The sequence below is a fragment of the Wolffia australiana genome, chromosome 9 (assembly GCF_029677425.1).
Source record: "Wolffia australiana isolate 7733 chromosome 9, ASM2967742v1".
NCBI lineage: Eukaryota > Viridiplantae > Streptophyta > Magnoliopsida > Alismatales > Araceae > Wolffia > Wolffia australiana.
Genome location: NC_135843.1, coordinates 15,180,049 through 15,195,010, shown reverse-complemented (window position 1 = coordinate 15,195,010; position 14,962 = coordinate 15,180,049). Strand labels below are relative to the sequence as shown.

The window sequence follows — 14,962 nt, the reverse complement described above, 5'->3', positions numbered from 1 at the left end:
CCAAAATGAGGAAATAGAGAGAGAAAATAAAGAGAGAGTGTAGGAGTTTGAGATAGAATTTGAAGGTGCAAATGAAGAATATTTTTCATGAAATTTTTAGGGGAGTAACTAGGGATATGGATGAATTTATAGAGAGAGAAAAAACATATTCTAAAGAGAGAGTAGAGAAAATGAGTGTTTAGAGTGGGAAAGTAATGGATTTTAAGGGTAAATGGATGGGAAATGATGGAGAAAGTAGAAATCTAAGATCCTAAAGCCATGGTGCAAGTTCAATAAGGCCTCAATGCTTCCTCTCAAGTCTGGATCCTTATATTTTCCAGGATCATGCGTTTTTCAATACAAAAAGAGATGGGATTAAGAGAAAACTTCAATAAACTTACATTAAGCAGGTTGAACAACCTGGATTCTGAAAAATGCCTTGTCCTGCTGGCGAGTCACTTTCTGGATCACGCCCATAATGAGAGGAAATGGGGGAGAAAAATTCTATTTATAATTTAGGAGAATTACTAAAATACCCTTTTGGGCATTTTCTACTATATTTTCCTACCATTTTGCCTCTTTTTCTCCATTGGTTGGGAGCTTCCCCTTGTAATATTTAGCTTCTTTCTTTATAAGGATTTTGAGATCCCAATGGACAGGTCAGGCAGTTTCCCATCTTCTTTAGATTTCTCTCTTGAAGGTCCACAACTCTGCTTGATCCTTTCAAGCCTTTTTGTAGAATAACTAAGCTCTCACAAATTCTCTAACTCTTTAAGAGTTACCATCTTCTCACTCCTGTAAATTCTGCACATGTGAAACTATAAAATACTCGTCAGTACTACAATTGCTTGAGTTCAAAGAAGTCAAGATGTTTACTAAAAAACAACCATAATGTGCAAAAATTATAATTTATACTATTGCATAAATATTTAGTTAATTAGAGTGATAACATGATACATTCTAAATAATACCAAAAACATCTAAAATCTATGAAAATATACATGTAGTTATCATGTTATTAGATCACATCCTGTGATTTCTTGGATCCTAGAGCGAGTTGAGTAAAGCTACTCAAATGTGCAGCCCTATGTATCCACGTGATCCTCGGCATGTCGGATCTCCTCCTTCTCTTTGACAAGCCCTGTTCTACCTCCATCATCGTCATTACACTGTCCTGATCTCATCGAGCATGGAGAGGGTGTGTGGGGAAAAAGGAGTGTTGGGGTTCGGTGCCTTGGTTTGGCCATGGAAAACACGTTCCATGGATGCAAAAGCATGTCAATCGATTCACAATCGATCTTTAAAAACAAAACATTGAAACTACCTTTTGGGGAACTTATTCCACCATTGACATGCTCACTTTGAGATCGTTCTGAAGCCGTTGAGGGCCTTCCATCAAGGAGAAGAAGGGGAAGGCCCCCTGAATAATTCCGGCCTGGGTGGATTTCGTTGAGGGCCTTCTCCTATTTAATTTCTTGGAATTCAGAGCGAGACAAGTCAAGTTGCTCAAGTGTGCAGCCTCTAGACGTATCCATACGATCCTCGACATGTCAAATCTCCTCCTTCTCATTAACGAGCCCCATTCAATCTCCGTCGTCATCGTTACTTCGTCCCAATCACATCAGGGATGGAGAAGGGGTGTGGAAAGAGTGGAGAAGGGGAAAGGCCCCTAAACAATTCTGGCCTGAGTGAATTTCGTTCAGGGCCTTCCCCTATTATATCTTTCAACGTCCAAAAGACCATTTACGTGTGACCATCTAGGCCTATGTATCAGTCTAGTTAACAACTCCAGTGGCCCAATAACCTTTATTGGCCTTCCAAATTAATTAAACTATATCATCATATAGATTAATTAATGTTAGATCGATTTAACCCAATCGAAGGTCGAGTCTCCAACACGTGGGGTGTCAAGCTACACCTTGTTCTCTAGAAAATACAAAGGAGTTTGTATCGACTCGCTCATGGAACATGTTCATCATCGGTTATCGTGTGCGTATAATACCTTATCCACTTGATGATCCTTAGACAACTTAGGGTACGGTCAATTTTCCAATCCTAATCAGTCATCCGAGTTAGTAATGATGCATTCAAAAATCATTGGACAACTCTTCTGCGATATTTCACTTCCTTGGCCAAGGACTTCATCACATCGTCTTTCTTGAGCTATCACCTCTTATACCAAGGGTGGACGATCCCATCTTGACCACTCAATCATCTTCGTGAACTTCTTGATGTACCCGAACTAACACCGTATAGAATCTCATGATTAGAGACTCCTTGGCCATAGTCAAAGTAACGTCGTCTGTCCACAAGACGCCTTTGGTGTCTCAAGTCTAAGGACCACTTACACAATCATGACGTGAATCAACCTAATTGACAGTTCTGTATAATACCATTCAGGAATTCATATGGATCAATTTAGTGAACTCTTTCCACTAAAGAGCACCCACTATCTATTCTTAGTGTCTCCACACTAATGGCTACGTGACCGACCATACTCATCATATGAGTGAGGCTAAATAGTGTTATTCTATCCGGATACTTCGATGTCCTTCTCGTGTATCCTTCGAATAGGAATGTTTAGAACACATGCTTAATTCACTAGACTAGTACTCCCCTTATTATGATCTCATTATAATTCACTAAGTCCGATCATGTATTCATGGACTTCATTATAAGCATCACACGTGCACTATAATGAATATGTTCTATTAATGAACATGGAACGAGATGTGGAATGTGTGATTGGCTTGCCGTCCACTTATATTTCCATCAGAAGACACATGATATAATCTGGAATTGCAGACTCATTGATCATCAGATACACAATTCAGATGATTCCCAATCATTTTTGAGCTTCAGAAGGCCATCATCTATCCTACACTTGAAGAACGAGGATTCGACAACATGAATCACTGCATTCTGCACTTCAGTTATAATGCCACCATATTATAGAGCAACTTGTGGCACAATCTAATCTCAAGCCTCCTAACAATAAGATACCACTATGGATCAATACGATGGCCCAAAAGGCACCACGAAATGATTTTCTAGTGAATCAATATCTAAAAATGCATGGATTTTGCTAGTTATTATTGATGCATTCGAAAATCATGCGAGAACTCTTCTTTGATATTTCACAACCTTAGCCAAGGATTTCATAGAATCATATTCCTTAATTTTTTTCTCCTCTTATAACTAGGGTGGATTATCTCATCTTGACCGCTTAATCTTTTTTGTGAACTTCTTGATGCACCCAAATTAAGATTGTTTAGAATTCCATGATTAAGAACTCATAGGTCATATTTAAAGTACTACCTTCCATCCACAATATGTCTTTGGTGTCTTATATCTAAGCACCACTTACACCACCATGATGGAGTTATATTTAAGCCATGATAACACCCTAAATTCTGTCTTTAATTCAAGAAATTAGCACAATTATATGCATTTGAAGAGTTTAAAATCAGGTTGTTATCATATATTACTTGTTAATTAATTTTTCCAAGCGAATTCTGATTTTTCCCAAATTTTTTGTTAATTTATGAATTTTGGGGAATTTATTTATGCTTGGAAAAATTCTATTTAAATGAAATGGCAGGTTTAAAAATTAATTTTTATGTTAATTAATGTGGGGACAAATTATTGAATTTTCAATAATTTCTAGAACTTTATTGAATTTTTTGTGAATTTATTTGAGGAAGAAATGAATTTTTATATGAAAATAAAGTATATTTATTAGGAAAAGAAGAGTTTTTAAGAAATTTATAAAGTTTGATGCAATTATCCCCTTAAAACAGCCCTCAGTCATGGCTGTAAACAATTAAAATAGTTATAAGGTTTTATTAACATTAATCACGATTTTTCCATGGTGTTTTATGAAAAATGGAGAGAGAGAGCGAAAAAGACATACATAAATATTTTCTAGGTGGCGTTGGTTTGCACACACATATTTAATGAGCCACTTTTCTGCAAAATTCTAGAAAATTCTCTCTACAAGGGGGTAATTTCACCTCTCGTGCTGTGCATTCAAAGCACACGCAGGGGAAGGGACGTGGCATTCACTCATTGGTTGTTTGAAGCACAAACGCACCGCTATGTACAATGTTTATTTTTCTATTTCTTCTAATTTCTAGCAGGGGTTACGTGTCATTACGAGAAAGAACCCACCATTTTAATTTCAAATGCATCGGCCAATCAGAGAATGACACGACATTGCATGTAGGAATAAGTAAAAGATTAAATTAAATAAATAAAAATTGATCCAACGGCTTAGATTGGTTGATTATCATTTATTAATAACTTTTGATCCAATGGCTTCTGATTGAGGTGATTGTTTTATGGATTTGCTCATCTTGATCTTCTCTTTATATTGTGTATGGTTGAATCATTCAGCTCAATCCTACATTGATGGATAAAAATAATTAGTGATTAGGGGTAAAATCGTAATTTTACCATTTAACCTAAGTATAAAAGCCGAATTTTGAGAGGAGGCCAACAATTGCATAGGATAATGTGGTATACTTATTACATCAGGGGAAGTTTTATATCAAGGGAAGATATGGGTCAATGACCAAAACACTTGTTACAAAAGGGTTTACACATAGGAACAACATCAATGTTATGACCTTTTTCATGTCTCATCAAAAGACTCATTCCAAATATTTAAGGGCTTCATAGCTACATCAGAGGGATGTCAAAATGAATTTCCTAAGTCGTGAGTTAACGGAGGAAGTGTCCATGAAGAACCTTAAGGCTTTGAGGTCAATGGGAAATAAAATATGGTTTGAAAGCTGAATAGATCTATAAATGGGATAAATGAAGCTTCTAAGCAATGAAACTTGATGTTAGTGACGTCCTTGATTTAACTAATTTTCTAAGAGTCATTGGCACTTGATAATGTTACTAACCTACTTGATTTTTCAGATTTATTAATGTATGACAGTGAGATTCTTGAACATATGACACACAAATTTTCATATTTTTTAAAATAATCATTGTATATTTTATTTTCCAAGCTTAAATGCACCTAACAAGACCAAACACTCGTTGTAGAGATATTCTATGAGAAATCTCATGATTAAGACACTGTTGTCCTTTTACTTGTCTAATGATATACAATCTCATGATTTGTCCTAACATTTAGTTGGAATTAACTTTTGCAAGATGACTAGATACTTGTATATTGAGAATGAACAACAGGGACTGGCCATGATAAACATATTTAATGGTTGAGGTAGGGCAATGAAAAATTTAGGATGATAAGAAAACATAGTTAAAAAGATTATATAGTTGAGTAATAGAAGTTACAATTATAAACAAAATATAGTGAAAATAGTACAAGATAAGTAATCAGGAAGTGAAGTAAAATATTTAATGGAACACTACCTAATTAAAGTATTCAAGCTTTTGTAGTAATATTTAATTTACATGTTATTTGAAACACTATGATTAACTGCTATGTGACCTATTTAACAAAACGTTAATAAATGGACAAATTAAGTACTGTAATTAGGTACTCATAGTCATAATTAGGTAAGACATTATAAGGTCTTCATTCCTCCACAATTAGATATTCTATTTTCACTATATTTTAGATATTCTATTTAACAAGAAAATGAAAAAACAAACCTTATAGATCATGGGAAAGTCAAATATATTGACTAATATTAATAATTGTGCTCTTTCATTCTGACTAGGGAGTTAATTTGAAAGAAGTTTTGAGAATGTACAAAAACAATGAAATTAGTACGAGAAGATTGAAGTTTCTATATCCTAAGAGTTGAAGTTAACACAATTAGTTGGAGATGAGTTGATGATTGGAGGTTAAAAGTGGGATAAAATGATCTCAATCTGTGTGTTCATCATCTCTAGTACTTTATGGGATCCACTTACAGTTGAAGGCATTCGTCAAATGAAAACATGTACTCTTACAACCATCTACTATGAACTTATCCCATTTTCAGACTAGATTACCGATTTATGGATCAAAAAAATTTAGACACGGCCATAAAATACAGTGAAAGAGGATTAGATTTGTGAAATCATAAAGGATAGAAAATAAGAAATATCGAAGTCTTATTCACCCATACTCTTATGGTGGGTTCCCTTGGTCTAGAGACCCATAATATAAGACAAAAAGGAGATTCAAAATGTAAGGGCAAAGGATAGTCATTCTAAAACATTAGAAAAATATGCAATAATTTTTCAAAATATCTGTCAGTAGAATATCTCTAACATATATTTTCATCTCAAATAATAAACATTAGTTACCTTTAATCAAAAGTTGGCATAATCAAATAATTTTAAAAAAAAATGGATATTCATTTTCCCAAGGGACTAAAAGTATCTAAATCTGTAAATTGAAATATGGGATCTACAGTTTTTGAAAATATGGCATAATAATATGTATTGAGGCTAATCAGAGTTATATCTCACGGCTGAAATAATTGAATATCAATTCCAAAATAGTTTCACTCATTGATAACAATTTATTTCATATTTTTTTATTTCACCCATATTATATATAACATGCTTTCCTAAAATTGTCATATGAATTGTTAGCCAAGAGGAATCTTTGCCCTCCTTTTATCATTAAGCTCTAGGAGCATATGAAGAATACTATGTCCTAAAATAAATCTATTAATAGAACTCAGCCCTAGTAATATGTAAAAATATAAAACATTATGCACATTTCTGTAAACCTAATCATACTCACCAATCATTTTATATGAGGAACATTAGGTCCTAACATAATTTCTACCTATATAACTTGATAAGAATATAAAATCAAATTGATTTGATATGCTTAAGAGAGAGTTAGTCAGTAAAAAAATTAAAAACCATGATGAACATTTAAATATGTCCTGTAATAACTGAATCGATTGAAACGAAGTAGAATTTCTGTACACCTAATAATAGCACTCCACTATCAATGTACATAAATAATATTATGTGCTAAAATAATTTTTACCTACGAAACATGATAAGAGTGTCAATTGGCAAATTACAAAGTGATTAGTATGTTTAGAGAGAGTTTAGTCAGTAAAAAAAATTAAAAGAGAGGATGACCATATAAATATGTCCTAAAATAACTGAACTGATTGAAACTATGTCAACTTTCTGTACACCTAATGGCACTCAGCTATTAGTGTGTATAAAGAATATTATGTCCTAAAGTGTGTCCTACCTATAAAACTTATTGGAATATCAAATGGAAAATGATTATCTTATTAGAGAAGTTTAGAGAGAGTTTGTCAATAAAAAAACTCAGAGAGAGGATGAAAATACAAATATGTCCTGAATAACCAAACTAATTGAAACTAGCGGGAATTTCTGAACACCTAATCACTCAGCTATCAACCTTATATGAATAATATTGTCATAAAAAAACTACACTAATTGAAGCTGATTTGAATTTTTGTATATATAATATCACTTTGCTTTCCAATTATATGAAGAATATTATGTCAAACGATTTCCACCTATAAAGCTAGAATCAAATGGTAAATTATAAAGTGATTAGAAAAAGTACAGAGTGAATTGGTCAATCACAAAGAGAATTTGAGAGAGAGGATGAACATATAATTCTGGACGATCTGAATTGTCAGTGCAGGGACGCGGACGGTATGGTTTTTTTGTCCCAGGACGAAAGAGAATTTTAAAGTCGTCCTGTCCGCATCCCAACTTTGCTAGTTTCGTCCCGTCCGGAGAAAACCGTCCCGTCCCTCATCCTGGAAGAAATATCCAGTAAAAATAGTTCCAAGGTCTGATTGAATTAATACGGATCTTTCTAAGTTTTTAGGGAAATATGGAGGAGAGAGAAAGTAGAGGAACATATGTACAATTACTTTTGGGCGGCGTCATTTTGGGAGCGCAAAAAAAAGACAGGGACTTTAATGCAAAATGTCAAGGAATTAATGTAGCATTACGGATTTTAGTCCATCCCTTGTCGGACGGTTTTTCGTCCAACCCCGCGCACGGGACGATTTTTTCGTCCTAAGACGAAAAAACCGTCCCGTCCACGTCCCTGCACTATACTATATAAGTATGAATTCATGGTCGTTCATTGACAACTCTATTCTGCAGTGAGATGCGAGGCGGGAGGTTGAAGGAGATCATCGCTGCGTCGACGATCGAAAAGCCAGTCGTCTCTGCAGAATCGCTGTCCTCCCTGTTCGTCACAAGCCTGAAAGAAAGTGGTTCCTCTTCCTCGGACGGTGATGGAGGGGGGGGAAAGATCGCGACTTGGAAGAGAACGATCCTTTCTGGACGCCTCAGCGGAAAGTTTCCAGGAATCTCCGATTTGGGTCCCTCGTGTAAGAACTCCGAATTTCCTGGAAGTGTCCCGTCGAAGGTGTTGTCCGTGCTCAAGCAAGCGCGAGCAGGTGCTTTTTTTATTGTTTTTAGTTTTTGAGGGCAGTGGCATTCATCTGTATAGAATGCAATGTTAGCTGATTTCTTTTCACGTTTTGGTTTTTAATGCTGTTGTTTTGGTTTGCAGGTGGTGTTTCTGAAGATAAATCGCCTGTGGATGTGGTGTTTCACGTCACTTCCGCGTTGCGAGGTACGCAGAAATGAATGTATTTTCAATTGAAATTTTCAGTTCCTTTGACATTAAATTTTTTACTTGTACGATTGTAGAGAGGATGATTCTCTTGTGGCCATTTAATCTCAATTTCTCGGAGGTTAAATTGAGACTTCGCCATCTTTCAAAACAAAAGTTAGATTGAGACATCACGAATTTTAATGTTAATGCTTTGTGGCATTGCACTACTATTTTTCTTTAAAATTGATGCCCATTAGGTTTTGGCATCAAAATTGACAATGACGGATGATGACATTGATGAAACATCATCACGAGTTGTTTGTTTTCTTCCTCGTCATTGTCACCTGAGGCCAATCATGAATCATCAGCTTTTCCTCATAGCTTTATCAAGGATGAATCATCTGATAAAGTGAAAAAAGAAGGCGGTGTCATCACACACTTTTGCCTCAACTATCAAGTGAGATTTCAAACTCATTTTAGGGGGAAGCGGCACAGAAAAAAACAAGACCAGGTTGATCGGTCAAGGAGGGGAATTGGTTTCAATGTTTGGAGCTATGGCTACAGGCTGGATTCAGAGAGGGTTCTCTCAGATCCAGAAAGGAAAGAATAGATCCGATGCAATCCATTGGTTATTGTGTTTCTTCTATCATTCTGCCCTGTGTTTCTCTCTCTATCTTCTAAACTCAGTTCGGCATTGTGCGTTCTTGGTTGGATACCGCTGCTTTGGGAAATTCCTGAAGTTTTCGTACTCAGAAATAGTTCTACATTCCAGAATTGTAACATCATCATCAACATTGTTTTCCTGAAAGAATCATCCTAGACATCATCTAGTTTACAAGATACGGTCTTTGCTGTTTAGAGGTTAACAAATCTTCTAGTTGGACCACCAGCATATTGATTCTATTGACCGACGTGTGTTATAATTACAGAGAATGCATTTGTCTAAGGGCATGATGATAAACTTTGTACAATATTAATAAAAGAATATTTTTTCCAGTAAACGATTATTGACTGATTAATTTTATTGAGGTTCTCTAAGCTCATTTTCCTCGAGGCTTCATACTTAAGGGCTTGGCATCAAAGAAGCTATCATTTTCCGTTGAAATTGATGACCAGTAGGCTCCAACATCTACAATGACAATGACGAGTGGATGATGACAATGATAAACCATCGTCATTATCCCGGTTATCAGAGTTTCCATTATCGTCTTCATTGTCAGTGGTATCCATTGATCAGTTAAAATCATCATCATTCTCATCATCATCAACGGCTTCTACCGTTCAATGATGAATCATCGTCACCATTATATAGATTCCAAGATATGGCATCATTGTTGTCATCAATTGGTCTCCAAGCTTAGATAGAGCATTTAATCATTTCATCATCATTGTGATCTGATGTTAAATAGTCATCATCCTCATTGAAGAAGGTAAAGGCAATTTTGATTGTGATGGGCTTCAGAGATGCAGATGAAGATGAAAAAGCGTCATTGTGTGCCAGCCCTAATGATCATTGCGAACTATATTCACTTTATGATTGATTATTCTTCTAATCTATTTTTATCAAATTTTATTAGACATTAACGGTATTATGATCTCCAAAGCTTTCTTTGTAAATTTTGGTCTTCCTCTAATCACATTTATCTATCTAGGTGATAGTGAATCATTGAAGGTGGGCCGATCACGAGGGACTGATAAAGGTTGCTGTACAGTCCTAGAGAATTGTGGGGCCCGTGACACTCATAATATCTTCAAGTTGCAGATGCAAAGGGAAAGGAATCGAGAAAGAAAGGCAAAGTGGACTCTGAAGAACTCTCACAACATTCGTTTTTCTCGCCTGATAAAAAAGTCCGCTGAAGTATTGGGCACTGAGAATACACTTGAAGTCCTCAGTAAACTTGGGAAAGAAACTGGTGTCAAAGAATACAGTGCCTTGATTGATCTTTGCATTGAGAAAGCTCGAGAGGCCAGCGATGTAAACGATTCCCTTATCCGGGTTCAAAAAGCATTTCATCTCTTTGGATCCATGAAAGAAAAAGGTTTTAAAATTGAAGAAGAAAGTTACAGACCTTTGCTCATGTACCTGATTGATATGGGATTGATAGAAGAATTCCACTCCTTAATTGATATCCTAAAGGATGAATCTCATCAGGCCAACCCTAGAGTTTCATATTACGAGATGATGCTGTGGATCAAGTCCAGAAACGAGGAAAAAATCGTGGAATGCTTTCACTCAATTATAGCAAATGGCAGCATTAGTGATATGAGGATAGCGGGTAAGGTATTTTCTGAAATTTTTGACGTATTTTATTGACTTGTTTTTCTAAATAATCAATTGTAGTATTACCAACTCTTGTGTGAAATGATATAATTTCCATTGTGACTATATTCATTTTTTGATGACGCTTGTTGGAAGACCATTTCCATCGTTTGGGCCCATTGAAATTGATGGATCCAACCAATGCTAGAGAAAGTTTTGCCATTTATATGTCTGTTCGGTATTTAATTATGCAAATAAAAGACCTTAGCCGCACCAACTAGAACTTTTCCAATGAAGAGAACCTTTTGCCTTTGTAACAACAGATTGTAAACCCTTCATAAGTTGCATTTTCGATTAAATCCTTAAAGTCCGTTTTTCATTAGTTTCCTCCTTAAATTGCCATTAAACATTGGCAAGGTCTAATATGGGGAGGTAAAATATTCCCTTTTGAAAATTTATATTTGGTAATGAGTTAATAAAACCTTTGGGTTGATCTCCAGCCATGGGTGATATTCCCTATTTTTCTAAAGAGTTATGGAAACCTTGACTCATCATCACAGTTGGAAGTTCCAGTTTATTCTCTTTCCAATATACCTTAGCAATCTGGTATAACGGGTCTGGGCCAGATTCACGACAGACAATCAAAGAGTTTTCTTAACCCTTTTCGTGATCTCTTTCTCTCTCTCTCACTTCTGTACTCCGTGACCATTCTGCTGTTGATTGTCATTGCTGCTCTGCTGACCATGTGCTTTCTGCTGGTGATATGATATTGTCCTTCATGTTATTAGACCTGACGTTGATTCAGGCATACATGCTCTAACTCACTCACATCATTTTTTCACTGCCTCTGGTTTTTTTATCATCAACAACATGCGGCACAATCTGAGTCTGCAAGAAGAGCTCTTGTGGGTGACCTTTCCAGATTACCAAACCTTACTCCCATCCATTTTCCCTTCCTTTGGTCCCTGGTCGAGCTCCGGGAGAAATCCACCAGGATTACTGAGCCGTACGTTGAATTCCTATTTCTGAACAAGCTCCTGTAGGTGGCTAAATCGGCAACCTTGCAGTATTCTATCTATTCTCTCTATTCTCCTGTAGGTAGTCTGTTGTCTGATGCCCTATTTCTCTATTATGAAACTCCTATTTCTCTCTTTCTATTTCTTACTATTTCCTGTTTCTCTCATTATTGGGCCTGGCCCATTACGAATGTAACTGTTACTGGATCTGTATTTATACAGATCCTGCAAGTTAATGAAATGTGGCTTTTCGTCTTCCTTCTCTTCCAAACCCTGGCCGCCAGGAGTGAGAGAGGGAGATTACAGGTTCCAGAAGGGATCCTGACATGGTATCAGAGCCCTGATCGGGGGCATTCTGCTGTGTTCACCAGCAGTGATTTCGGCCTGCCTGGAGCAAGGAGCGCCTGGTCATGGCCAATGCAGAGATGAAGACAAGGTCTGGAGTAAGCCAAGCTTCATCAGAAAGGATGGTGTCTCTTCGAGACCGTGAGAAAGCTCCACAGATTACTTTTCCCAAAGTTCCTGAGTCGGTGAAGTATGATAGCTTAAACCTACTTCACTGGAGTCAGTATGTCGAGTTGATTATTGATGGACTGGGACTCCTTGATCACCTCACTAGGGTGGTCGATTCTGAAGATCCAAACTACAAAGTTTGGAAGCAAGAGGACTCACTGGTTCATGCTTGGCTCTTGGGCAGCATGGCTGGGGAAAGATTCAAGAAATTTCTGTTCCTGAAGACTGCAAAAGGAATATGGGACCATGCACAGAGGAGTAGCTCTAAACGAGGTATTGACTGGCGCATCTACAGCTTGGTTACTCGTGCTACTAACTTGGTGCAGGGAGAGCGGTCCGTGGACGAATATTCAACTGAATTGATAGCCCTTTAGCGGGAGATCGACCACTATAGGCCAATTCTGAATCCTGAGTCACCAGAATGGCAGTATGTGATGAAGGATCGTCTCTACAAGTTTCTCATGGGGCTTAACATGGTGTATGAGGCGTTGAGGAGCCAGGTCTTGCACAGAGAGAGAGAGTTCCAAATCTTGAGGAGGCAATCAGTATCGTTCCAGATGAAGAGATGAGGCTACAGCAGCTGGTGGAGCCTGGAAAGGGAGAGGCTACAACCTTCTTGACTAAGAAAAAAGATGGAGTTTTTCCACGCCCTACTGTATCAGAGACTAAAAACAGCAACTCCAACCAGCAGGGTAACGAACTCAAAACTCAACAGGGACGTGTGAAGAAAGGAGATGATAAGGATGATCTATTCTGCACCTACTGCAAGCGCTGGCGACATACTCAAGACATGTGCTGGAAGCTGCGTGGGAAACCAACTCAACAGGGGAAGGCTTATACAACCACTCATTCACAAACTGAACCCCAAAAATCATCAGCAGCCGAGTGTGTGAAGCCTACTTCTTCAGGCCAGCTGGGTGAGCTGGAGCAGTTGGAGGAGGATTTTGAAAAACTGAAGAGCATGTTGAGCTCCACGTCACTCGTCCACTCAGGTGAGGCTAAAGCCTACTTTGGTGATGCACATATTTTTTCTTAGTCAAGAAGGACATTGTGGGTCATTGACTGTGGGGCAACAGATCATATGGCCCCCGATGTTTCTAAATTTCTTAACTATAGACCTATTGATGGCCAAAGGAGGGTGTTAACAGCTGGAGGAGAAACATTGCAGGTTACAGGTATCGGTGATCTAGAGGTTCATCCTCTAGGAAGGCTGAGGAATGTGTTACATGTTCCACTGCTGAAGGCACAATTAATTTCAACCCAGCGTTAGTTAAAGAGCTTCCTTACAGATTTATACTTGACAATGATGAATGTTATTTTTATGATAAGGTGGTGGGCCAGAAGACTGGACGTGTTAAGGCTAAGGATGGATTGCTGTTTTTTGAAGAAGGAGCAACGTGTTCCTCCACTCTGCAGTCTGTCCGGGATGGAAGGGAGAGAGCACATGAAGCTGCTCAAATCTTGCTTGATCATTCCTGTTTTGGCCATCCTTCTTTTTGGCTTGTTAAAGACCTGGTTTCCTTCTCTATTCAAGGATGTTAAGGTTGAACAATTATCTTGTGATGCCTGTCAACTGGAAAAACATAAAAGAACTTCATGTAATCATATTGGGAGGAGTGATAACCCACCTTATTGCATTCACAGTGATGTACGGGGTCCGAGCCCAACAACAACTATATCTGGTCACTGGTGGTTTCTTATATTTGTGGACGATGCCACAAGATTGACGTGGGTGTATTTGCTCAAGTCCAAGATGGAAGTTGTTCAAACTATTAAAGTCTTTATGGAAATGATAAAGAATCAATTTGGGGTCACTGTGAAAAGATTCAGATCTGATAATGCACGTGATTACTTTAACATGTTTTTGCCCCACTATTTTCAACAGAATGGGATCATTCATGAATCCTCCTGCGTTAACACCCCCCAGCAGAATGTTCTAGCAGAGAGACGTATAGGCCATACTGTGTGAATGGCAAGAACATTATTGCTTCATAATCATGTTCCCAAGAATCTGTGGGGAGAAGCTGTTTTCACCTCAGTCCACCTGATAAACCGGACCCCTTCAAAAGGGCTTCTTTATCAAAGTCCACTGGAACTTCTTTCAGGGATGTTCAAGCAGGTTGATCTGAAGACAGGACTCAAGCCCAGAGTCTTTGGGTCGGTGGCATTTGTTCATGTCCACAATCAAGGGCGAGGAAAATTTGACCCAAGGGCCATTAAATGTGCTATGGTTGGCCACTCATTCTCTCAGAAGGGGTACAAATGTTTTCATCCCACAACTGGTAAGTTCTTTATTTCATCAGATGTAACCTTTGATGAGATGCAGTCATATTTCCACAAGAGCAACCCGAAGCCATCAGGAAGTGACAGTACATGGTTAGAATGGATGCCCTCAAGTGTTGAAGCAGAGGGCCCCCAGTCAGGCTCAAGTACATCTGTGAAACCAAGCTCGTCAGAAATCAAAGCTGATATTGGCCAGATTGAACCTGTTGAGATTACATCAGTGGACAATGGCGTCAGAGAAGTTGAAGAAGGTAACTATAATCCACAACCTGAGCCTGAGAAAGCAAGTGATCAAACAAGTCCAGCAGATCAGTATTATTGGCCTATAGCCCTTCGAAAGGGTGTAAGAACCTGTACCGAGAA

General features: G+C 37.7%; 1 protein-coding gene across 2 annotated transcripts in view; it reads left to right on the top strand.

Annotated features, from left to right (window-relative positions):
- Window positions 1-8,057: 8,057 nt before the first annotated feature.
- Window positions 8,058-14,962, top strand: part of LOC144708055 (pentatricopeptide repeat-containing protein At4g04790, mitochondrial-like) — a 52,396-nt gene continuing 45,491 nt past the window's right edge. For both annotated transcript variants that reach the window (XR_013582628.1, XM_078581347.1), the window contains exons 1-3: window positions 8,058-8,366; window positions 8,483-8,545; window positions 10,180-10,803. Coding sequence is in view for 1 of the 2 variants with exons in the window: in XM_078581347.1 (XP_078437473.1) it covers window positions 8,072-8,366; window positions 8,483-8,545; window positions 10,180-10,803 (982 nt within the window). In the remaining variant the exon portion in view is untranslated. The remainder of the gene's footprint in view (window positions 8,367-8,482; window positions 8,546-10,179; window positions 10,804-14,962) is intronic.